At 38.9% G+C, this 25,049-nt stretch overlaps 1 protein-coding gene across 2 annotated transcripts in view; it reads right to left on the bottom strand.

The window, feature by feature from the left end:
* The window catches only part of macrod2 (mono-ADP ribosylhydrolase 2), a 432,443-nt gene that overhangs the window by 120,763 nt on the left and 286,631 nt on the right, over positions 1-25,049 (bottom strand). For both annotated transcript variants that reach the window (XM_075476803.1, XM_075476812.1), the window contains exon 6: positions 7,715-7,836. In XM_075476803.1, the coding sequence (XP_075332918.1) occupies positions 7,715-7,836 (122 nt within the window). The remainder of the gene's footprint in view (positions 1-7,714; positions 7,837-25,049) is intronic.

The raw sequence follows: 25,049 nt of genomic DNA, 5'->3' as shown, positions 1-25,049 counted from the left end.
TGGATCTCTTCGAAGCCAGTGTGTTATGACTACAAAACACTTCCAGGGCCGCCTGAGAGTCAGACAGGAGGCTACTAAATACAGTCTGCGACCCCGTCACTGTCTTCACTGGCAGCTGCCAACCGACTGCCCGCTGCCAGAAATAGCTTAATGACAAATACTTCCAGAAACTCATCAAAAGATGGCCTTTCAAAGTCAAATTAGAAGCAACAACACCAAAAGAAGTGATCAAGTAAAATGATTGCTATCTTACATACATGTAAGAGTACGGGTGTAGTGATTTTGGCTCAGTTAGGGTTAAATTTAAATAAAAAACGTGCTTTGGATAAGTTTGGGTATTATTTACACCTTAAACTCGCAGTATAAGGGGCATTTAATATAATCTCTAAAGTAAAACAGAGTCAGAGGTTGAATGGCTTCCAGATGGTGGCATCCCCCTACACATAGCCTGTCTCTTTCTGCCAGACAGATGCTATGCTTGCTTCCAGGGAAGAAGCAGCCTTCTATGACTAACCAAAGCATGAGGCCCATATTAACTGTCTGCTAAGATCCAAGTACTGTATGGCTTACTGACTCTTTGGAGAGGAGGTAACCAAGGATCTGACTGTACATAAATACAGCATGCACATACTCAAGAGTCATAATAATGCAAGGCACAGATAAATGATTTGTCTTTTAGCAGACAATAAAAGTTTAACTATGAGGATTTTTGCTTTTTCTGTTAGAAAATTATGTAATCAGCAGGTTACGGTTTGTGGTAAAAAAAAAATATAGGTCTCGTGCCTTCTATAGCACAACTGTACTATTTTATTTAGTGTGCTACTATTTAGATATGAGGTCCTCCAATAATTCTAGTGGTTTCCAAATAGACAATAATAATACAGCATGCTTTATCTATTCAGGCAACCATGATTAGACCTATTTAATGCATCTTGGCTCAAGCAAATATTGACAACCGGCTAAAGCCTCTTCATGCTTATTGATCATCAAGGTAGCATTATTATCACAATTCACACATTCGCATCTAATAAAAATCCATATTTCTTACATTTCCTATTTGACTCTTCACATGAATCTGCTTAGGAGGAAAACAACATAGTGTACAAGCACTGAGTAGAGGAGGGGGCTGTTTGACAACATGCTGCTCACAGGCCCAGAGCAGTGACTCTCAGACTGCACAGCTCCCATGGTTCCCTCGTGGGATGTTTGCAGAGTCCAGCCGGCAACTCTAGCATCTTGACTGTGGGCTGTGGTCAGTCAGAGCCCAGGGAGCTGTGACAGCCTGCTGCTCTTTCAACCGCAAACAAAAAAAAAAGCACTGAAGCACAAGACTCAGTCAGGCAGAGAAGACACAAGTAAAAAATGTTGCAACAGCACTGACAAACTCACACACACTCCTGGAAGATACATGTAAAAGACATGCATGCACATGGGCACTTAAACACAGTCTCATTTTACACAATGTAGCCAGATGATATGAACTAAGCTCAACTGACCATCCAGTGACCTGACATCTTCATTCAGAGACTAAAGGCTGATTCTTACTCGGCGCACCTCGCTCTTACTAGCTGGTCGCAAATGGCGCAAACGGTCACGTGACCCAAAATTCCGCCACGCCCCCCGTCGCAAGCTAGAAAATCCTCGCGCGTCGCAAGGTCGCGCACACAACTTTTTTTCTGACTTCGCGCGCGCTCAACCGGAAACAGCTGACCAAGAAAAAGAAAAAATGAACACTGCAGAGACCGTGGTGACCGAGAGGGTGCGCCTCTACAAACATCTGTACGACACGTCTATGAAGTTACACTGGGACAACGTTTGACAAAGTTCGTCTTGTTGCAAAGGACGAACATTCCACCATCTCTTCTGTTTTTGCCGCAGCCGCTTAGCTCTGAGATACATATACAGTTCTACACCCAGAGTAAATTCATTCCGCATCAGATGTGCCAGCCTCTGCTGACGTGACACCACAGGTGGCATTGTGTATGCTTTCTTTGTATGCTTTTCAGCTTGTTTCCTCAACAGTGACGCCCGCTGGTCTGGAGAGAACTGCAAATGTGACGCATACTCGGCGCAAACTGCGCTTATGAGCTGAAGGAACTGTGAAGGGGCTGGCGCTTTCGATGACGTCATTAATGGTTCTCGAGCCAGAACAGTTGCGTGTTTGCGCCGAGTAAGAATCAGGCTTTAGACAGAGCGATGGTGTTAAAGTCTGTACTGTTCCAGATTGCATTCAGCTTCAATGTCTGGGTTAAACAGCAGGTATCTTGGCTCAAGCTGATTGTAATTTTTATCTAAAGGCAATGAAAGTCATAGACCTGCATCCTTTGCTTAGAATTGCCCTAGAGGCCAGGCACAAAAGGTATAAATAAAATACAAAATATGAGCTTGGTTAGGCATCAGCAATGGGTTTAAACAATTAAGATAAAAAGTAGCTTACTGAAAAGTCCATCCATCTATCCATCATCTACCGGTTCTCCAGGAATCGGGTCGCGGGGGCAGCAGCTTGAGCAGAGAAACCCAGACGTCCCTGTCCCCGGCCACTTCCTCCCGAGGCGTTCTCAGGACAGCCGAGAGACATAGTCTCTCCAACGTGTCCTGGGTCTTCCCCGGGGCCTCCTCCCAGTGGGACGGGCCCGGAACACCTCACCGGGGAGGCGTCCAGGAGGCATCCTAACCAGATGCCTGAGCCACCTCATCTGACTCCTCTCGATGCGGAGGAGCAGCGGTTCTACTCCGAGCCCCTCCCGGATGACCGAGCTTCTCACCCTATCTCTAAGGGAGAGCCCAGACACCCTGCGGAGGAAACTCATTTCGGCCGCTTGTATTCGCAATCTCGTTCTTTCGGTCACTACCCACAGCTTGTGACCATAGGTGAGGATAGGAACATAGATTGACCGGTAAATCGAGAGCTTCGGCTTCTGGCTCAGCTCCTTCTTCACCACGACGGGCCGGTGCAGAGCCCGCATCACTGCAGACGCCGAACCGATCCGTCTGTCAATCTCCTGCTCCATTCGTCCCTCACTCGTGAACAAGAACCTGAGATACTTGAACTCCTTCACTTGGGGAATGATCTCATTCCCAACCCGGAGAGAGCATTATGGTCTCAGATTTGGAGGGGCTGATTCTCATCCCAGCAGCTTCACACTCCACACACAACCGCTCCAGTGAGAGCTGAAGGTCATGGCCCGACGACGCTAACAGAACCACATCATTCGCAAAAAGCAGAGACCCGATTCTAAGGTCGCCAAAACGGACCCCCTCAACACTCTGGCTGTGCCTAGAAATTATGTCCATAAAAATTATGAACAGAATCGGTGACAAAGGGCAGCCCTGGCGGAGTCCAACCCTCACCGGAAACACATCCGACTTACTGTCGGCAATACGGACTAAACTCTGACACCGGAAATACAGATAGGGGCCGGACCCCTTGATAGCAGACCCTATCAAGAGGTCCGGCACTCCATACTCCTGGAGAACCCCTCACTGAAAAGTAATTCAGTTAAAAACAACAGTCTCATGAATACCCATATGCCTTCAATATATAATGGATTAAATAAATGGAAACAAAGTGTTCTAAAATAGCTTGGACAGATTTGTTGGTACCCTTAAAAAAATAGTAATAAAAAAAAATAATAAATCACAAATCATTAAATCACAGTAATTTCATATAAGTATAGTTTAAAACTCATTGTTTCACCTTAATTAGTATCACAAGCTGTCACATTTTTTTCATCATCCAATCAGCCTATTGAGAGAGAAAACTTGTAGATGTGTAGCTCCGTATTTCACTGTGTGCACCATGCTGAATATGGACCACTGCAAGTGAAGGAGAGTTGTCTGAGGAGCTCAGAACGAAAATTCTAAGTCAGAATTTCAAAGGCTAGGATACCATCTCCAATCAGCTTCATGTTCCTGTCACTAAAATAGGTAAATGTTATTAAGAGGTATAAGGTCTATGAGACTGCAGCCAACCTCCCAGGGCAAGACGTAATGAGAAATGCAACCCGATGTTGATTGGAATCATAGTGCAGACAGTAGACAAAGAGCCATGGAAAACATCCAAACATTCAAGCTGATCTCCAAGGTTAAGGTACGTCACTGTCTTATCCCCTTTTGAACAACAATAGGTTCCATTGAAAAAGACCTGGGAGGACCATGTTTTGAAAGAAAAACATTAGAAGAAGCCAGACATTAATTTGCTAAAATGCTTGTTGAGAAGCCAACTAGTTTCTAGGAGAATGTCCTTTGGACTGATGAGAAAACTGGAGCTTTGCGGCAAACCACATGAGCTTTCTGTTCACAAAAATGCAAAAAATTATGTTTTCAAATACAGTACCATACCCACTCTGAATCATAGAGGGGGGTCATGGGTCCTCCAACAGGGTAACAACTCAAGACACATATCTAAAAGCACCCAAAAATGGCTGATGCATAGATAGATAGATAGATAGGTGGATGGATGGATAAATGTTGAATGTTTGGAACGATGCAGTGTGGACATTTTACAAACTGCATTTTCAAAATTATTTTTCATGAAAATATATTGAAAATGAATTTTCAACAGATCTTCCACATGGAGATGGGTCCATGGCAGCAAACATACAATAACTACTGATTTCCAGTTTAGAGCCTGGAATCTTGATGAGGGACCTACTCGAGGTCACTTTTAGGCTGATGTGGGATTAAACAATTTATTGATGGGCTCATAGGCCATATATGCCTTAAAAAGCAGTACTTGAATGTCCAGAAAATTGGATAACATCTACTGCTATGAAGCACAAACTAAACCTCACTATCTAGCTCACCGCCCTCTTCCAAGCATGCAAGAAAACGTGAAATTCTCATACTTGAGACAGTGCTTGGCTTGGCCCTTTTTGGCTACTGCAGTGACATGTTGGTGAAATGTGGTCCTACAGTGTTTGGGGATAAAATTTTCTTATCCTAATATTTTAAAATCCCGATGTATTTTCTCATGACTCTACAAAATGAAAAATACGGTTCTGTATATCATATGGCACCGGAAATGAACATTACAAAATTTGAAATTTTGCACCGGTAGCCATTGTAATATAATGCATCTGGGAGAAGCTGCATACAGAATCAAATTAAGTCTAGAGAGGTTATACTGTAAAAACGATGAGACATACAAAGGCATGAAGGACAAAATGACTAATTTAGCTGGGCAAAAACAAGACTGGGCAGTTATTTTGATAATAACATTTACAGTTTTATCAAAACCCACTCCAAGATTTCTGTAACTCAAGGTGATACTGGAGGTGAATGAGCCATGCTGGGATGAAATGAGATTTTGGCACTACCCCCCAAAATCAAACAAATGAGATAATCATCAGGACACTTCAAATTACTTAGCAAATTGATCAAATAATCCCTGAGAATGAAAACAAAGCAACAAGTGACTCTAATAATCAAACTTCATGATTATAATACAACCTAAAAACTCAAAAGTAACCACAAAACTCAGCAGGGGGAATTGCCTGAGGTTGCCTAAAACCAAATCTTCGATCATCCCCAGTCCCGTCCCAGGAGAGCTGTAAATCAGAGCAACATCAAGCTACAGAAAAACAGCTCCTCCATCTAATTTCTGGCTTCTGGGGATAATGTTAAAATGTTCACTCAAGCATACTGAGCTGCCCCAAGGTAAAGAAATAGCATTTTCAGTTTTGAGATTTAGTGGTATTCCCTGTAAACTCCCTCTTCAAATGCTACATGAAGTAGAGGGTATTGATATGACTATGGCAGCAATGCTGTTTTGTCAAGGGTGGCTTTGAGCTGTAAGAAAGAGAGATTAACTACCAATCTCTTCTTCTTTTTAATCATTCGTGCTCAAGTCTATTTTGTGTTAGGCTTTGTTTTGACTCCTACTTCTCTTTAAAGTCCTGGAATGGCAATTAGGAAGCCAGCCATCTAAGACACCCTTTTTCTTCTCATTTTGAAGACCCGCTTGGCAGGATGCATGTCTTTGGGGGGCAAATGTTTCATTCACAAGGCAAAGCTCACAGTGTGAGCCTAAAACGAGACAAGTCAACCAAAATTTGGACTCACTGTGCTCTGCAACAGGAGGCTCCAAGATTGTTAACTGAGTATTAGAAGAGAACACATGAGGCCTCACTCAAAGAATGTCTTGCAAAGTAAGGCAGGCTAAATGAGAAATAAATCAAGGCCACATCCTTAGTTGAAGTGATAAACAACTACATCCACTTCAGTTTTGGTAAAGGCCCTCTGGTGCCCTTCAGCAAGGAGAAACAAAATGAACTGTGGCAATGATAACGTAATGATGAGGCTCATCCTACAAGGCCAGTCAATCACAGAACTCCACTGTTTTCACTGAAGCCCCATTCAACACAAAGCAGCTGTATAAATACATTAGACAGAATTCAGCCTACTCCCAGTGAAAACAAAAACGCAGTTTACTATAAATATATGGATTATTGGATAAATAAATAAAAAGGCAGGTTTAAAGTAAATAAAACTTTGGAATGTGCTTGAAAACAAGAGACTGGGACATGCATGGATGAAAGCACACAAGTTGGTGGTCTGTTGATGTAAAGAAGCCTGAGGGTCCAATGCTTTAGTACTTTTTCCCCTAAAGTCTTGAGCAGACTAGTGCAAGTTACTCTACTGTGTCATTTTCTAATGCTTGTGGCTTATTGTATCCTACTGAACGTTATTAGACAAGTTTCAAGACCACCAGACATGCTGCTGATTCTGACATAACTTCAAAACACTTCAGACATTTGGCTTCATAGTTTATTTAATTTCTACCAAGAGGTGTCTGCTGCACTGACAATAAGTCATCAACAGAGCAGGGGTTTGTCACAATCATCTTTAATGAAACTGGCTGTCATCTATGTCTACTCACTCTGTCGGTAAGTACTTCCACTGATTGGCTTCTGATGAGGCTGCAGGGCAGTACGTTGGCACAGAAAATGTGATTTTGGGCCTTTTGGTGTGAAACTGATTTTTTTAACCTTTGTGGGCTGAGCAAAGCCATGCATCATTTAGATCAGCCTGAAACAGTCTAGTCCACAACTGACAAAAGTCCAAGATAGTATTTGAATGATTAAGTTGAATGTGACAATGCCCATGTTGTTTAATCCAGAGCTGTTGAGATTTGGCCACATTCAGTGAACCCTTTGTTTTTACATTATTTTGAGGAAGATAACTCCTCTTGAAGACGTGGCAAAGACATCTGCAATAACCTAAGCATTTAAAATGACCTTCCTTGTGCGCAAAATTGAATGAATAAATTACAAATCTATATAATTTTTTTTTGAAAATTAAAGAAGGAGTGTAGCTTTCTAACTGAGAAGTGGCTTCCCAAACAAAGGGATAACATCACAGTAATTTTCAGTTGCAATATAGAGCCGTGGACAAAGACGTGTCTCTTATTTAAACATGTGCCAAAGCAGTTTACATGAAAAGCCCTCATTTGACAAACAAAGCATTACCATTTTGTTTTGTTCTTTGTTGCTTTTGTTTGAATAAAGAAGATTAAGGTTTTTGGAACTGTGTCTTAAAATGAAAGATGCTAAATCCTTTTGTTGGTGTACCTTTTCCAGATTTCCAAAATTTTCACTGTTTTTCTGACTGAAAGCTTACCTACTGTCAAACTGAAACAACAAAGCAATTCATTGGTCTCTTTCAAACTGTACAGAACTCAGATGACAGTGAAATGCTAGGGTACTGTACTCACCACAGATGTCAAGCTATGCTCCTTCATCAGCCTGAGGGAGTTCTGGTAGCAGGAGGTAAGGTCATTGTTCTCTGTAGGACCCACATGACCTCTGGCCACTGGCCCCACAGTGTGAATCACATCTGTTAGAAGAGAAGAAAAAAAAAAAAAAGATTATTCATGCACAGCCTAAATATAAAGAAGGACAAATAGTTGGAACGATTTCTAGTGATAAGCACGATGCTCCAAAATCTTTGGCCGTCTGTAATGTAGCGAAACAGACGAGCTCCAGGTTGTAAAATCTGCAAAATTAACATAAAAACAAAACATGTTAAAGTTTGTCCTCACAATGAGACAATGACTCATCGGGACGACTCGAGCAACTCAACCTGAAAAGAATACATTTAGTGACTAAATGAATCGACAGCTTAGATAGAAAATCAATTACAAGATTCTTTTATGCCATCTTCTCAAATATTCATCTCTGTCTGTTCTCTCTTCTCCTTCGCATAGTAATGTCTTCACCTGTCAATCACTGCTCTCCTTGTCTGGCCTGGCCAGAATGAGGAATGCGGCTTCTTAATTGAGTCATAGGAGTGATGACAGGAAAATAAGACAATTGAAGCAGTGACTTGACAGAAACATAATCTTCTGCCTGGCTACCCTTGGCCTTCTTGGTGTTGAACAAGGTAGGTCAACATTACATATAAAAACTAATTCTGCATCATCTACAAAGCATTCCAGATAGGTTCACCAGAGATTTTTACATAGACCAACTACGAAGGTTCCAATAATATTATTGATATTCATTTTAAAAAAGCAAAAAAAAAAACACAGCTTTACTTTGTGAATAAAAAATGAACATTAATGAGATTGTCATGTGAACTATAAATAATGAGGCCATCATTTAATTTCTCTTTCTATTTAATCAAATGATGAACATTTCAGTGTGCAAAATACCATCCAGCATTCCTAGCAAGTAAATCTTAATATATGGTACATTAAATATAGATCAACTATAACCCATACATTTGCATTTTAATGCATCAAACTTTCCATACTTTCATTTCTGGGCACTAGAATAATAAATGATGTTGAACGACAGAGAATTCAGACCTGGTTCAGGTTAGGGTTTTTGCGTTTTCAAACAGATTTCTGGGTTTACCTCAGTCCCCTTAAAGTTCCTTTACATCTGACCTCATTTCTACTCAGTATAAACTGAGCTTTCCAACACAATAAATGTGAACTACTACTACTCTTCTCGACCAAAAATCCTACTTATTATTAAGCTTATATAAATGTATGTTAGGACAAACCTAACAGGGAAGATGAAATGCAGTGGCCACAGTTTTTTTTTTGCCCCTAAAGGGGTGAGATTCTGTATTTGGGAAAGGAAAGAAACAAGGACTTTTAGTGATTCCCAGTAAAACTTAGAATGGGTTGTAATGAGAATGGAGCTGTCTGAAGTATTGTCTTTTTCAACAATAGCAGGAGGAGAATTGCATTGCACAACATGGTTATAATGGGACATGTGGCAAGTTGTTTTTCGTGCATAATTCATGGAGTTCTACACTACAAGAACGGCAACATGCCAATTAGAGTTTGGGCAAGTGCCAAAACCCAGACTACTGGTGAATTCATTAAAACTTAAACAACTCTTTTTTTACCGGTTCAGACGTCTCCACTCATTTCCTCAATAACTTCACATCAAATAAATATTCATTCAGCCGTATTTCCATAAGGTGAAAATATACAGTATGTCAGTTTGTGGCAGAAGAGGTAGAATGTATATTACAGGAAGGACAGTTAGTTGCTGTGGAGTCCAAAACACTTTAACAGCTGCTTTAGTATTACAGTACACTTAAACATCAATTACCTCTTCATAGAAGGTTTAGTTTAAAGGAAAAATCCTAGTCTTTTTTTTCTTTTAAATCCAACAAAATATGATTTCTTTGACAAACCTAACTGGAAAATGCTGTTGTTTTTATGTTTTTGAGAGGATTACACTAAATTAAAATGATTTGTTCGCATTCCCTCAAATTCTATTAAAACAAATAGAGCTGGTGTAAGAGTTCCTGCTATTTTTGGCCTCAGCCAACATTTTAAAACTTTAAAAAAACAACCACTACAAAAAAACACTTTGGATAAAGTTAACCATTAAAATATATAAATTCTGGATTCCGACTCTGGACTCTGGCTGACCTTATGTTCCTCTAATAGCAAGAGACGAGGAAGAATACAGCAGCAAAGATAGACCTAAAGATGGATGTTTACCCATTAGGTATTGACTACAATCCCAAACAAGACGTCAAACATATTCAAATATAAAATAGAACATTCTCATCTAATTTAGAGAGAATTGGAATTCAGTAAATCATTATTGGCTCAGAACCCTTGTATAAGAAATCTGTGTATCATAGATGGAAACAGAAGAGATTGGTGACAGAAAGAGAATTAACACTAGCACATTGCTGTGCTATTTCAATGTGTCCGTTATTGGTAAAAAAAAAAAAAAACTAAACTGTGCTGCTCAGTGTAGAGTGGTGGACATTTATAACAGAACTGACAAAGTTGTTATAATGATCATGACCCAGAAGATCATTGTGCATTTACCACATCTGGAATAACAAAGTTGAGATTTAAGTTGTTCTGCAAAGAAAGATCTTTTCTACCAAAAGCAAGAAGCTCTTTTTTTTAAGGGAGGGAAAGAAAAGTATAAAGCTGTAATGGCTCTATGTCAGTGACAATTTACTCACACACATCTCACCTTTAAATTAAAATGGTTGATTTAAAGGTTTGTGCTGGTGTTGAAAATACAACTCTCCAATTCTGTTCAAGACTTAATTGACACCTATTAAAGAAAACTAAATTACACTAGTTATACAGCAAGCACTCCTGTTAATTGCCCACTGTGAAATGTACAGCTACATTTTATAGGAAATTGTGAATATGAAATGGGGAGGTCCTGGCTCATTCTTGACTGTAAAAGGCTCAGATCAGAAGCAAAAACATAAAGTATAAAAAATATCCAGATTTAAACATCCCTTGTGGGAAGCAATTTTCAACTTGATCAGGATGGATTGCACATGGAAAAACCCCTTAATACACCAACTGCAGAGCTCATGTGTGAACATCTTAGACAAGCCCACTGAAATATGCTCCAGCTCTCCCAGAGCTGACGAATACCATGGGAACATGCTCACATCAAAGACACCACTTTCTGAGCAACTAAAAAATCTCTGGAAATATACAGACTTCATTTAGAAATGAAATACTATGCTTTTTCAGAGAAGAGGCAGAACTTCACCGCCTGATCAATCTTTTATTATTACTGACTTTGAGGCTGTTAGCATTTCTCATGATAACAATTCCAGAACAATTCCATAAAGCACGGTAACTACAGTGGAACTACTCTTGAATGATCTCATTCCTTCCAATAGCCCAACCTTGTTGGCGCTATATAGATATGTGTTTATGGGAGAATCATTAAAGCTGCAGTCGGCAGGTTTTCAAAATTCCAAGTCTAAAGTCGGAAAATTCGAACTGATACAACTTTCAGGTCCCTCCCCCAACCTCTAACATGCTCCGAATCGCCCCCAAACCCCTCCCCCTCTGTGGACGAGGTTGTGCACGTGAGTTCACACCAGTGTGAGCGCACACAAGCTGGGGCAGACTCACGCTCAGCAGCGTGTGCACAAGCTGTGATTGACAGGTAGGATTCCTCCACCCTAACTTGATTGGTTAAAAACAGCCGGGAGCGCTCGGTTTTTGCAAGCATGATTACAGGCTTCAGAGGGAGCTACAGATTTCGTTATTTTTCCTAAACAGCCTATTTAATATTCTACTTCCAGAATCCTATGACAGTTCAAGCTAATATGACTAAAAAAAAGTTGCCGACCGCAGCTTTAACATCTATTATAATTCACGAACAAAAGACGTTAATCGAGCCACATTGTGCTGCCCATGACAATTATCCTCCACTCTTAAGCACATAATGACAAAGACCTTTGACAGAGTGAGCTGTTGTCTTGGTTATTTGTTTGAGCTGTCCAAATTTAACCAAATGTCTTTGAAGTCTTGATGTCACTGATGTTGGTATCGATATATAAATCAAGAAGTATGTTAGCCACCATCTGCTGCTAATATTCCTTTGGCAGCCCTAAGGAAAATGAAACACAGCTAGGTCGTGTATGAAATACTGGGATTTCTTTTATCGAGGAAAACATACTTGATATTGTTCAACAATTGCCCGTCTCCTTACATGAATGATAAAACTTTACAATAGTGTAATTCTTCAGTAAAAATTGGAGAAAAAGATCAATAAAGAAAGACAACTCACTGAAATGTCTTGTCTGTCTGCAATTTTTATTGACTTTTATGTTCCTCTCCGAAATCAAAAACAAAACATTAAAGACAGACCAAGCAGAAGACAAAGTATCATTTGAAGAGTGGTTCAGCAGTGAGAAACGTAGGGAAAAAATGTTTCTATGCTGCTCTTTAGAGTTTGAAACTTTTCAAGAATATTTCACCTCCATACTTACCCCAATCTCTCAAATAAAGTAGTTTAACCTTTAAAAGATAGATAGCAGAAACTGTCACATCATACAGAAAGGTGCAGCTGCAATAAAATGTAAGACTGAACAAAAAAACATTAAGCTTAGTATTATTTTCAACTTTTAACAACATGAAACATGATGAGATGGGCTTAGTTAAATAGAAGCATAAGCATAAGAGATACAGTAAATACAGTATCAAAATAAAATACTGGTCCTTTCACTTTCGCTGTTTTTCACTTTTGCTTGTTTCAATTAAAGAAAGCTTCTACGTAACAGTCAAAAAGTGACAGAAATTGTAAATGGACTCATCTATGTTTTGTCACTAACAAAACTATCTTCTCCCAGCGCTTACTGGCCCACATAAAAGAAAAAAAAGTTTCATACATATATATATATATATATATATATATATATATATATATATATACTGTATTTCTACACACATATGTGTTTGTGTGTACATATACATCAGTCATGGATTACGCAAAACTGTGTATTTAAGGTCATTACCAGAGGCATCCCTGCATTTAAAAATGAAGATGCAGGCTGTAAAAGAAAGGTCAGTGGTGAGGATGAACATGCTACTAGGACAGAGCAAAGAACACGCCAACTCACATGCCAAGATCCTAGTGTAAAGTTGGCCTAAGAACAATTTGAGTTCATAAATTAATTCAAGTTAGGTCAAATTAGCATCATCCTGTGCATTGAAAATGAAAATAAGTTTTAAAGGGGAACTCCAGGGCATTTGAAGCGCGTTTCCATTGCTAGAGGTTGTCAAATACTGATAGTAGGACACAGAGAGGTGCAAATCTGCGCTCCCTGTGTGGAGATCGCGCTGTTCGCTCAGCCTGTCATGCGAGGCTAATACGTGGTGGCTAAGGGGCAAGTGCTAACCCTTCCACGTAAAACAACAACTTGCACACAGCAGAAACGTCACACCACTTTATAAACCATCCGACAATAAAGTCACAAGCCTTACCATCAAAACCAAATGCATGGTTCTCACATTACTGGCATGGGGACGTTACAAAACAACTTTATAAACAGCATGTAACTCACCGGTTAGTTGTAGGCTCGCGCATGTGAAAGCCCAAAAGAGTCGATGGACGATAATCCCATATACAAAACAATTATCTTCTCTAGAAAAACTGCGTTCAAGTATTTAAAACATTACAACAATATTACTGGGCATGTATTGTTGTAATGTTTTAAATACTTGAACGCAGTTTTTCTAGAGAAAATAATTGTTTTGTATATGGGATTATCGTCCATCGACTCTTTTGGGCTTTCACATGCGTGAGCGTACAAATAACCGGTGAGTTACATGCTGTTTATAAAGTTGTTTTGTAACGTCCCCATGCCAGTAATGTGAGAACCATGCATATGGTTTTGATGGTAAGGCTTGTGACTTTATTGTCGGATAGTTTATAAAGTAGTGTGACGTTTCTGCTGTGTGCAAGTTGTTGTTTTACGTGGGAGGGTTAGCTCTTGCCCCTTAGCCACCACGAATTAGCCTCGCATGACATGCTGTGCGAACAGCGCGATCTCCACACAGGGAGCGCAGATTTGCACCTCTCTGTGTCCTACTATCAGTATTTGACAACCTCTAGCAATGGAAACGCGCTTCAAATGCCCCGGAGTTCCCCTTTAAGTTTTCATGACCTATTATCTGTAATTTGCATGGACTTGATGGCAATAAGTTATTTGTACAATGTAATTACAATACAGTCGGATTTATTAAGTTATGTTCTGCACACTCAAATTGTTCAAATGAATTGTTCTCACTCAAGTTTCAAAAACTTCCTTTATTCAAGGCATCAAGCTTGCATAGTTGAAGTAAAGTCAACTTGTTAATTCTACAATCTAATAAATATTTATATATATATATATATATATATATATATATATATATATATATTTGACAAGTCATCACCAGTAAGACATGCACTGTATTGAGTAGATGCAGCCATTGCTGCTCAAACTCTGATTCCATCAGATCCATAAGAGTAACCACGTTTTCAAAAATTAAGTGTATTTTGTCATGATTGCTTGCCTCGACCCTCTCAGCATGCACACAGCTGTTCCCAGGTTGGTCGCTAAGGATTACTAAATGAAGTGTGTACACCCACTTGGACATGGAACTGGAGTTGTCATGGTGACAGAGAGTGCAGAGTGATTCAGTAATGCTCGCTGAAGCTCCTGTAAGATACAGGGGGCTTTTTGCAGATGTGGAATCATCTGCCGCATACCGAACAGGTACATTTCTTAGTGCATTAATATTCCCTTTTTTTAAAAAAAAAAAAAAAAAGGAATTTGGGTTATCTCAGCTATTCATTCACTTGGCTTTCAAAGAGCTTCTTAATTTTGTGAGTGTCACTGATGTTCTGTCACACTTAAATAGGCTGAGGGGTAAAGAGCAAAAAGGAGGGCAGTTACAAAAGGATGATGACAGACCATCACACACTCATGCAATATAACAGGAGTGTTTTTCCTGAGTGTAACCATTGATTATCTAATACTAAAACAAAAATAGCTCAACTTTTACTGGCTTATTTTAGATGTTTCTGGATGTTGGATACCTATTTTCAACCCATTTTCATTTTTTATTTGTTGGAGACATAAAGGTGCCATTTTTCTACCATGCTCGTAGATTAGTCTTTGAAGGACCTTTCCATGTCAATCATAAGATCTGTGAGCAAGATACAATGAAATGTTTTAATCTTACAGACTAACACGACAGACATGCGCATGCACACATCCACAATGGCATGAGGTACAGTAGAATAAAGTCCGCACTGCATTTAAATGTCAAGAAGCTCCTAGAGCTAAAGAAAAGACCACTTAAATGGAAAGCCATATCTCAGCCTGATGGCACTTTTTTATGGCTTTTACTGAACTGGAAAATAAGAATAAGAAAAGAAAAAAAAAGCTGAGGCATCTGCGAGTGTGTGTGTTTGAGTCTGCACTGGCCACATGCTTAAGGACACTGGAAGAGCACCGATTGTTTTGCTGTTCACAAGCTGTAAGAATAGCCCTGATAGTGTCTGCAGGGAAGATGGAACCAGAGTAGAGGCAAAACGTCATTGAGCCGCACTGCCAGCTGTTTCCACGACTCTGGGCTTTCAATAACATTTCCCTTAGCTTGAATGAACTACCAGGTGTCACTGCTCTTAACAGCTTGGTGTTTACTCTCCATCCATTTTTTTACAATATATTCTATCTTCTATCTATGTGTTTTCAATGCAAATATAGGAGCAATACTGCCATGTGTGAGGCAAGATGGTGATTTATAAAACTAAATCTGCATGCATAAAAACAGCAGAATCAATGCAAATATATTTCCACATTGCCAAATTGTACTGTTGTAGTGTGACAATCAGTGATTCTAAACTGGGAAATGGTGACGTACCACTAGCGCGTTGTATTGTGTAAGGCAGCACCCATGTGACATGATGTGAATTGTGGCCTATGAATAGTTCAAATTTGCAGGCCCAGACAATATTTTTCCACCATAACCATTTATTCAGCAACATCATAACCCCAACATATATGTTAATTCTAACCCCAAATATGTGCTTTTACCAACTAAGTAACTATTGCGATGTGTGAGGCAAAAATCGGGAAAAAAATAAACAAAAAAGGTCAAATATTGTGCAGAGTAGGTCCTAATGTGGTGGGTTCTAGTATGAAAGCTCCTCAAACTACTCAAATGTGTGAGAGATGCAAAACAATTTTTTTGTGATGACATACACAGAAAAATGTGGAGAGCAATCATTATAACATAAGGACAGGTAGCGAGATGTGGAGCTTGAATGTCATCACATATGGACATTTAATGGAGATGATGAGCATTGATGAGATGTTGGCGATGTAAGCTTCATCTATGTAGAGAAATGAGTAAGGAAATGTAGTCATTGTACAGCTTTTGAGCCATTGTTGTGAAACTACAACATTCTGCACTGTGGACAAAACATTTTTTATTGTGCGATCAGGCTGGGGTTTACAATAAACATGTGAGCCCCAAAAAAGTGCATTATCTAAATACGTATGCTTCTTTGAAAATGTGAGGATATGTATTTCGGCAACTGACATTTAATCTGTACTGTTTCTGTTAGATAGTTGAAGACCATTTTAGCATATCAATCACATCAGCTACTGCAGCGTCGCAGTTACTCTGCATCCACATGTCTGAAATTGTTTGTAGTGTCTTTGTAGGAATTAAATGGCTATGCACAGTGCATGGAGATGTAGCATGCAACCGGCATGCAATGCCAGCGTTGTGTTGAAGAGGATTCAACTCTGCTGAGTGACAGCCTCATTCATGTTGTGAGGAAAATACATTATTACAACTAGAACTGCCTAAGGACTACCTAAGAAATTTAAGAGTTGCTGCTGATGAATCTGTTAACTTCAGGCAGGCTGCCTAAAGTTGAATTTAACAGATGGATGTAATCTACAGAACAGTCATTTACTAAATTTATTGTTCATTTGTTGAATCCCTTGCAGCAAGGTGCTCTGCTATGGCAAAGCTTTGAAGCCTACCTGCCTTTAATTTTCATTTGTGTATTGAATGTACGAAACAAACTACATGTAAAATTGATGCATTCTTTCATCTCTGCAACTGAACATTAGGCTGTAAAGTTTTTACCCGACTTCAACTGCATCCCATCTTTTCTCTGATTAAGGCAACAAACAGCCATGGCAGTATATCATAATTCTATGAAGGTCTGTGCAAGCAGGTCCTTGAGCTGGTGTGCTGGGCTTCATGAATCTTTAAATGTCGGAAAGATTTACACACACACACACACACACACACACACACACACACACACACACACACACACTCACACTCTTCGGTAGCACAGCTGCAGGAAGAACGAAAGTGATGTGGCCTTCACAGATGCGCTTACCCATCATTTCAATTAAGACATGTGCGCCCAATATGGATATGATGGAGAAAGACACTGCGGGTGGAGAGATTAAGCATGCTCTCATTCCAGCAACATGTGCCACACTCCCCAAATTATCCTAATGACAGTAATTACAAAGGAACATTCAAGTCTGTGTTTGGGTAAGTAAGGGTTAGAAAATGTGTGTAAATACTATTTGCATGGCACTAATGCCTTTCACTTCCACGAGTTGACATAGTGCCAGAGAACAATCAAGCAGAGTTTAATTATTTTGCTAAAATATTTTGTTCTTATCCAGAGTTCTTCTCCAGTTAACTTGCAAGCCACAAACTCACATGTATTCAAATGAAACAATGTTCAGTAAGCATTATTAACATAAATAAATACAATTGTGCTGATTAATCATAATGTTGATGTAATTCACTATTGCAGCTATTTTTTCACATTAAAAATCTTTGGGAAAAATGGACTAACATAAGAAAATGATAGTGGGAACCTATTATAACTGAGCAGTAATGGCACGAAAATGAACGACCATGTGGATAAAATCAAATACTATATCTCCCTTAAAGTAAAAGTGATGTGACTTGAATTACAGAGTGATAAGAGTTATCTATGTTTTTAGCATAAACAGTACACATCAGTTAGAATAATGTGTACCATTGGTGTTAAGAGAGTTAAAAAGTAATTGGGAAAATACCACTGTGCTATCTTTACTTTATTTTTAATGACTTGTAACTAAATTGCTTATAGAAAAACAACAAAAAACTGCTTTTTTTTTTAAATCACCGCCTGAAGCAAATGAATATTTTAGTTAATTAGACAGTAGCCTCTGACTCCTGTTTTTCTAATAAATGAGAAATTCTGCAATCTTGATAAATGCAAACCTAAGTATGGCCCTGTAGCACATAGAAGGACTTTTTCCCTCACTCTCTTGTTTTTATAGGTATTATTCAATGTACTGTGATGCCACGAGGCCTTTGAGAATCTTGTTACCACATAGAAAAAAAAAAGAAGTGAAGCGGTTGCTAACATGCTGACATTCACAAAGACACAATAAGGAAAAACTGCAGGGGGCTGCAACATCTCATACTGAAAGAGCTGTGCTCCCCCTGCAGTTGTACTGAGGCCTGTTGCCATGTGAATGTAAAATAGTTATTACATCTAACCATGATCTGAAAGGCACTTGTGTGACTGCATGTAATTAGAAAAGAGGTCACATGACAAATATTTGCCTGTTTTGGGGACAAACAAACAAAGCTCTCTGGATTTTGTGATAACATTTTCTAAAAAGCAGAAAAGCGAGCACGGAGTGAGGGAAAAGACAGGTAAGTTTGGATAAATTAGACTGGTGTCAGTGACCTTTGGAAGTTACTTCTGAGTTAAAACGAGACAGGTCAGCCCTTTTCTCTTACTTGCAGTAAGTTTTGCTAATTTAAAAGCTCCACCAAATAGACAGCCCACTTATCAACTCCTTTCACATCCAGGGTACCACTCATTACTCGTGTATTCATAGCCTCCACAGTTCAATTACAAGACTAATCACAACAAACTATCTCCTTCACTTCTGAACCAGTAGCCTCGGTAATGTGGGCCTGATGGATTCAAAGCAGCTAATCAGCTCAGCATTCACTGTTTTCTTCAAGATTACCATAGCAGCTACATGGTATTCAATTCTGTGCATCATCTCAGTTTTATTGACAATGTCATAACATAGAAAAAAAGAAAAGAAAAATACTCCACTTTCCCTGTGCAGTAAAAAATATATGCCAATGCCTTGATTCGATTCTCTCACAGCATGTAGCCTGGCATTTTTTGGGAAAGAACAAAATTCTGAAGAATTCTCGGCATTTAAAAAAAACTACAAAGTAACATAACGTTGGGAAAAGGCTGAGGTTTCTTAATAAAGAGAAATTTAGCGAACCAACAAACCACTATTCAAAGAAATGTCTTTTTCTGTGGACCCATAGTTTATTCAGGATAAAACCTTCCAGAAATAAATAATAAAAACCCTTAACAGTCTGCATAGATGAAACCATGAAGAAATTACATGAACAGAAATTAGCTCATTTAAAACAAAGCAAAAATTTGCATTAGAAAAAGTAGTATAGTCCCATCATCTGGCTCCATCTTTGAGAACAACCTCTTGTCTGTGCCTGTTTAAGGCACCTGCAAAAGATGCTGTGATAAGGAACCAGACAGTGGGATCTCACAGGACCATGGTCCCAAAAGCTAAGCTCAGTCATGCACTCAAACACATACAGAGTATCTTCAGCAGCATCAAAACCTGATCATCAGTGTGGTGCGGCACTGATCATTTCTGTGAAAGAGCTTCATTGAAAGAAACAGAGTTCATTCTCAGACTCCTGTGCCTCCTCCACCTTCTTCATCTCTCCTTCCAAACACCCACAGAGACAGTTTCAGGGCCCCATGTGGAAGATGCAGAACTGTAATCAAACAGCTATCGAGCAGAGGTACCTACCACATAACATTTCAGAGGATGGAGACTACGTACACACTGTGCGGAATGAGTGCAACACAACCAAAAAGGTATAGGAAACATGGCCAAATGGGAATGCATGACTCATAAAAACATGGCAGTCAGTACTCTACAGTATACAAGTATACAAGATGGAATGGCCGAAACTCCGTTTCTACTGCAAATAATAGCAAAAATTGACACCAAAATTATAAAAGAAATAATGTAGCATCTTAAACCAATTAGCTGCTCATCAAATAAGCTTTTTAAAGTGTTTTTTAGCTCTTTGAAGATTTGTTACACATAAATGTCTCAAATCTCTCTGGCAACTTTCCCATATCATTAAAAACTGTAGCTGTCATGTTCTTCAAGTAAAACAAAACCTTGAATGCTTCAATACTCTGACTACTGGCCATTCTCTGATCTCTCCTTTAAAAGTACAATTATACAGAAAGTTGTTTCCAATCAATAATTTCTTGCAGAAAAATGAGATTCTTGACAGCTTTCAGTCAGCTTTCTGTTCACATCACAGCACTGTAACTACTCTCAAAGACTCTAAATGACATTCACCTTAATAATGATTGATAATCATTAATCATCATTCATCATAAATCCGAGGATTTAGCTAACTTTTGCTGTTAGTAGATCTTAATAATTGATGCTCTTGATCAAAATTTATTTATAGATAAATTGGAACTGTGTGTGGCTCTCAGAGACAGACTTTATCTGGTTTAGATCCTACTTAGAAGGCAAGGTTGTCAATGATTTTGAGTGTTAAAGAAACACCATCACTTATTGTCGTTAAAGATGATTTAAATTTTGGAGCCCACATCAAAGCTGGAATACATTAATAAAAAATAAAAAAAATAGCCAACATCAAAACTTCCAAGCAGGGCAAAAGACATGCTCAATCACACTTTTTTTCCACCTTGTAGGGTTGATTATTGTACTATTGCACTACTAATAACTACTACTTATTTTCTATAGTTCTCATAATGTAATGAAATAAATTAGAGATAAGTTTAGCTGAGAACATGCCTGAAAAATGTCTCAGATATGCAGGGTATGATCATCTGTTGGGGCCCAGAGTTCAAACTAAACAAGGTGAAATAACTGCCCACTGCTGGGATCAGCACCCCCAGGAAGTTAGGCTTCCTTCAACTGTTAATAAATATGACACTTTCCCTTATTTCAGAAATTCTGTTTTATGCTTACCTACACTTATCAACATGTGTGTGGTTTATTTTTATTTTTTTCTGTATCATTTATTTCCTGCAACGCTTTATATTTTCATTTTAATACTGCTTCTGTGACGATCAATTAAATAACTTAAGTAGTAGATTTTATTTTCTCCCTCAGTCATTTTCATGTTTTTCATTATAATTCTTTCTACGCTTGATATAAAGCACTTTGAATTGACTTTGCGTATGAAATGCATTGTACAACAGAACTTGCCTTACTTTCTGATGCTGGACAAAACCTGCTTCTTTTTCATTTATCTTTCCCATTTGTGTTTCCCTTTGCGTTTATCTACCTCGGTTTCCATCCATTTTCCATTCATCTCTCAGGAGTGTTGAGCTGGTGAAATTAAGAGATGGTTTAGGTCTAAAAAAGCCAAGGTCATGCGTAGCATCAGTTAACTCTCCACCTGCTTTACTGCAGTCTGTTTTCTATGTGTATTTATCATATTTGCAGCCTTTCCAGCACTGAGGGCTGGGCCATGCTGCGCATATGCTCACTTTGTTACCCCCGACAGAAATGCCTCACCAGGGAGAAGCCTTTAGTAGAACACATATAAACTCGTTCCTTTTAGTGGCATGGGAAAAGCTGAAATGCATGCATTTATGAGGTCTGTTTCTGAGCGCGATACTAAACTCAGAGTTTGACCTTGCCAAAGCTTTGCACCGACCTTTCAAAACTGCTGAACTGACAACCTTAAAACAATGGATAATTAATGGTCTTTTACCCGTACAGGAGTAGTTTAGATATCTGGTTGTGTCATCACACAATACAAAAATAAAATTCACTTTTACTTATGACCAAATAAAGGATTTGATGTGGGAAGTTTAGTTGTACAAAGAAAATATTTCCTTGAATGGTATTATCTTCATTTAAGAGAGACAGTGCAACTTGGTGTAACCTACCCAGTGTATACAGGGGGCACCTGCACTGCAGCTCAGGAGGTTTTTAGACAATCTCTGGAGGATAAGGAAGGCAAACAGGAGATAGCAGAGTGGCGCTCCATCTCTCAGCAGGCCGACATTAATGCTCCTGATACAAAGTGCACTTTAGGGTGTGCTTTGATGACACAGGCAGCCGGGTGATGTTTCCATATTTTCAACAAATATGAGAAGGCCCTATAAAGTTGGATCACACACAAGTATCGTGAGCACAGTGCTGCAGCATGATGGACATGAGCCTATCCTTGTTCCGCGATAATTCCTAGCATTCCCACCTTTTGCACAAGAGCCTCTATTTCTTTGGAGTCTTTTGACAATCAGCCACATGCTGCATGAACATTTAACTTACTTTGTGAAAAAAAGTGGGCTTAATGAGATCATTTGGACAACTATACCAGATTGGCATGTCAAAAATGTTTCCATGTGTGGTCTTTATCAAAGGAGAGTCCCAGTTAGGGGGATAAGAACTTGTTAATTGCTCTAAAATGCACACAAACCGGCTCTTTTGGCTGAGGAATACACTGAGGAGCAAGAGAAATTACAACAGGACCTTAGTGCTGTATGGAAGACACAGTAGGAGAAATGTTTTTACCTCCAAGTTTCACAAGGTGAGCTGTGCAATCAGTCATCAGTTTCGCCCCATCTAAGAGAAATCATTTAGCCCAGAGCCTTTAAGTACATGAGCAGGTCTCCCTTTTTGCCAAATCCAGCAGATGCCTTCTACTACCATGGTGACCTTTAAAATATGCTTCACCATCTGATTTCAGTTTTTAGCCCAGCATGTAAAGCCATTACAAGAGAGACAGAGAGAGAAATGAAGAGGGGTAAAAAATATCTCAGTAATCTGGGTAAAACCCCTATACTAACAGTATGAAAGTGCTTCTCTTAGCTTAAGAGAGTTATTTTTAGATCAATCTATCTAAAAATTTTCCATTCAAAAAGTACTTTAGCAGTTTGGAAAATCCTTTAGCATTTTTAAAATGCTAAATTTTGAACAGAGGGGAACAAAAACCAACCTCTTAAATCCACCCAAAGCAACGATAACAGTCATACATACCAACCTGATAACCAAATTTTCAAAGTAAATCAGCTCAATATAGGAAATGAAATGATGAAGAGTTGATGAAAAACATCGCACACATCAATGCTGCCGCTCAGGTTGAGCTGAAAATAGTTCTCCACAGCTGACTGAAGAGACAGAGAGCATCTAAAAGGTGGACACCAATCCAGGCTGCTGTCAGTGTGCCTATACATTTTAGGATAAATGATAGAAATGGATCAGTTTCACACCCTAAAGCCCCACAGCTGATTATCGTATAGCTCAGTAAGGTGAGATAAAAAAAAGGATACATCTATAACTTCATCAAACACTGACAATTACTGACAGTTAAAATTGTCTGGATTTTTTTTTTAAACATATAACAAGTAAACAAATTGTATAGGTATCTACCTACGTTTGATGTATATTTTGGGTTTAATAGCCAACCATATATTTGACATAGTGTTTTTGCTTTACTATGTCAGACTTCTCTGGACCAGAGGAAATGACAGATTCTTGTTGTCATGATCATAACACACTGTGAGTGCCATTAAAGGGTAACTCAGTCAGCTACTGTTAAAATGATCCAACATTTTTTTTCTTAGAATAAAGTACAAGGCACTTTGATAGTAGGATAAAACATGCGTGGCACCTTACTAGTTCAAGAAAAATAAAGAATGAAAATAATGAAGATAAGACTGCCGGCTTGAGTAAGCCATCATGGTTAAGTACTAAAGCAGCTGCAGAGGCAGTCATTATTTCCCGTTTCATTTGCAGCCATTATTCATTTTAACCACCGGATTCATTACAGATTATAATGCAGACAGGCAAAAATAAATAAATAAGTAATTAAAGAAAAATATATAAAAAGATGCTAGCTTTAAATTAATAGTATGACAGTCAATGGTATCTCACATTGATTACTATATTGTCATAGGAGCAATGGCAAAAGAAATCACTGTCAACATATGGCAAAGAACTGGATGAACACGTGATGTAGATTGGTGCACAGTACAATGTAATCATTAATACAGAGTTGTATGTAGCTGCAAACATGCAATTGTTCATGCAAATTTAATGTGGTATAAATTGTACTGTATGTTATCAACTGGCAGGTTGAGTGAATCTAAGCATAATTTGTATTATTTTGCCGCATCTGACAAAATATACAAATGAGGAACTACAACAATGCAGGCCTAATCTTATTGGTTGTTCACAAAGAAACTATTCCGCTGAGACACTTGATCAAGATGACTTCTGCACTGGCAGTGACATTATGTGTAATCAGTGAATGCTGCAGTGGTTCTGTGTGGGCATTGGTGCTTCTACATTGCAAAAAGAGAATACTTGAGGCAGGGGCCTTCTCCCATGTTGAGCTTTGGATGTAAAATTTTGTGTGAATACAGCAAAAAGCCTGTGACAGCATGTTTAATTATTTTTGGCTGCAGCAGGTTCTTCCACAGCCTGGTGGTGCCCAGTGGTGCCCAGTGGTGCCCAGTGGTGCCTGCCTCTCAAGGGGCAGAGACATACCATCTGGGGGAGTGTCTACCCTGGTCTTGTTAGCATAAGCCTAACTACAGATTCTGAATTTACCTCCAAGATATCTTTAAAATACAAACAGATCTCTGGCTAGGGTAAATACAATGCCCTTACTGCAGTTCTTACAAACAGGTAACATACAATTTCCACCTTGCAGTACCCGCAGAAGAAAATGGAGAAAGAACCTTAGTGGACATGAAAATGAAATATGAGAGTGTGTAATGGGGGTAAATGTGCTTTCTGGTGTTTTCCTTAAGCATCTGCTCAAGTGGGGTGTGACATTGCTGAGGTAGGCTCCTAGAAGGGCACAATGTCTCCCAGATGACTTGAGGATGGAATTTCTCACTTCCATGTTGCTCTCTACACAACTAGAAATAATTGCAGGATATATTCATGTGTGTAAACACACACACACACACACATATATATATATATATATATATATATATATATATAAATATATATATATATATGTATGTGTGTGTGCATTGTAAATTTCCTAAGAAACTTCAACACCTCTGAAAACATATCTTTGACAACAGTTTGTTTTCTTATGTCTATCTCGTTGAAAGTTGCAGTCCCAAATGAGAAAAGGGGGAAACAAAAGGTTGCTTTAAGTTTTATTTCCAAAGAGTAAATAACTCCTTCCTCCC

This window comes from Odontesthes bonariensis, chromosome 2 (genome assembly GCF_027942865.1).
Source record: "Odontesthes bonariensis isolate fOdoBon6 chromosome 2, fOdoBon6.hap1, whole genome shotgun sequence".
In the NCBI taxonomy this organism is placed as follows: domain Eukaryota; kingdom Metazoa; phylum Chordata; class Actinopteri; order Atheriniformes; family Atherinopsidae; genus Odontesthes; species Odontesthes bonariensis.
The sequence above is the reverse complement of the archived record's forward strand: the minus strand, read 5'-3'. Positions and strand labels throughout refer to the sequence as shown.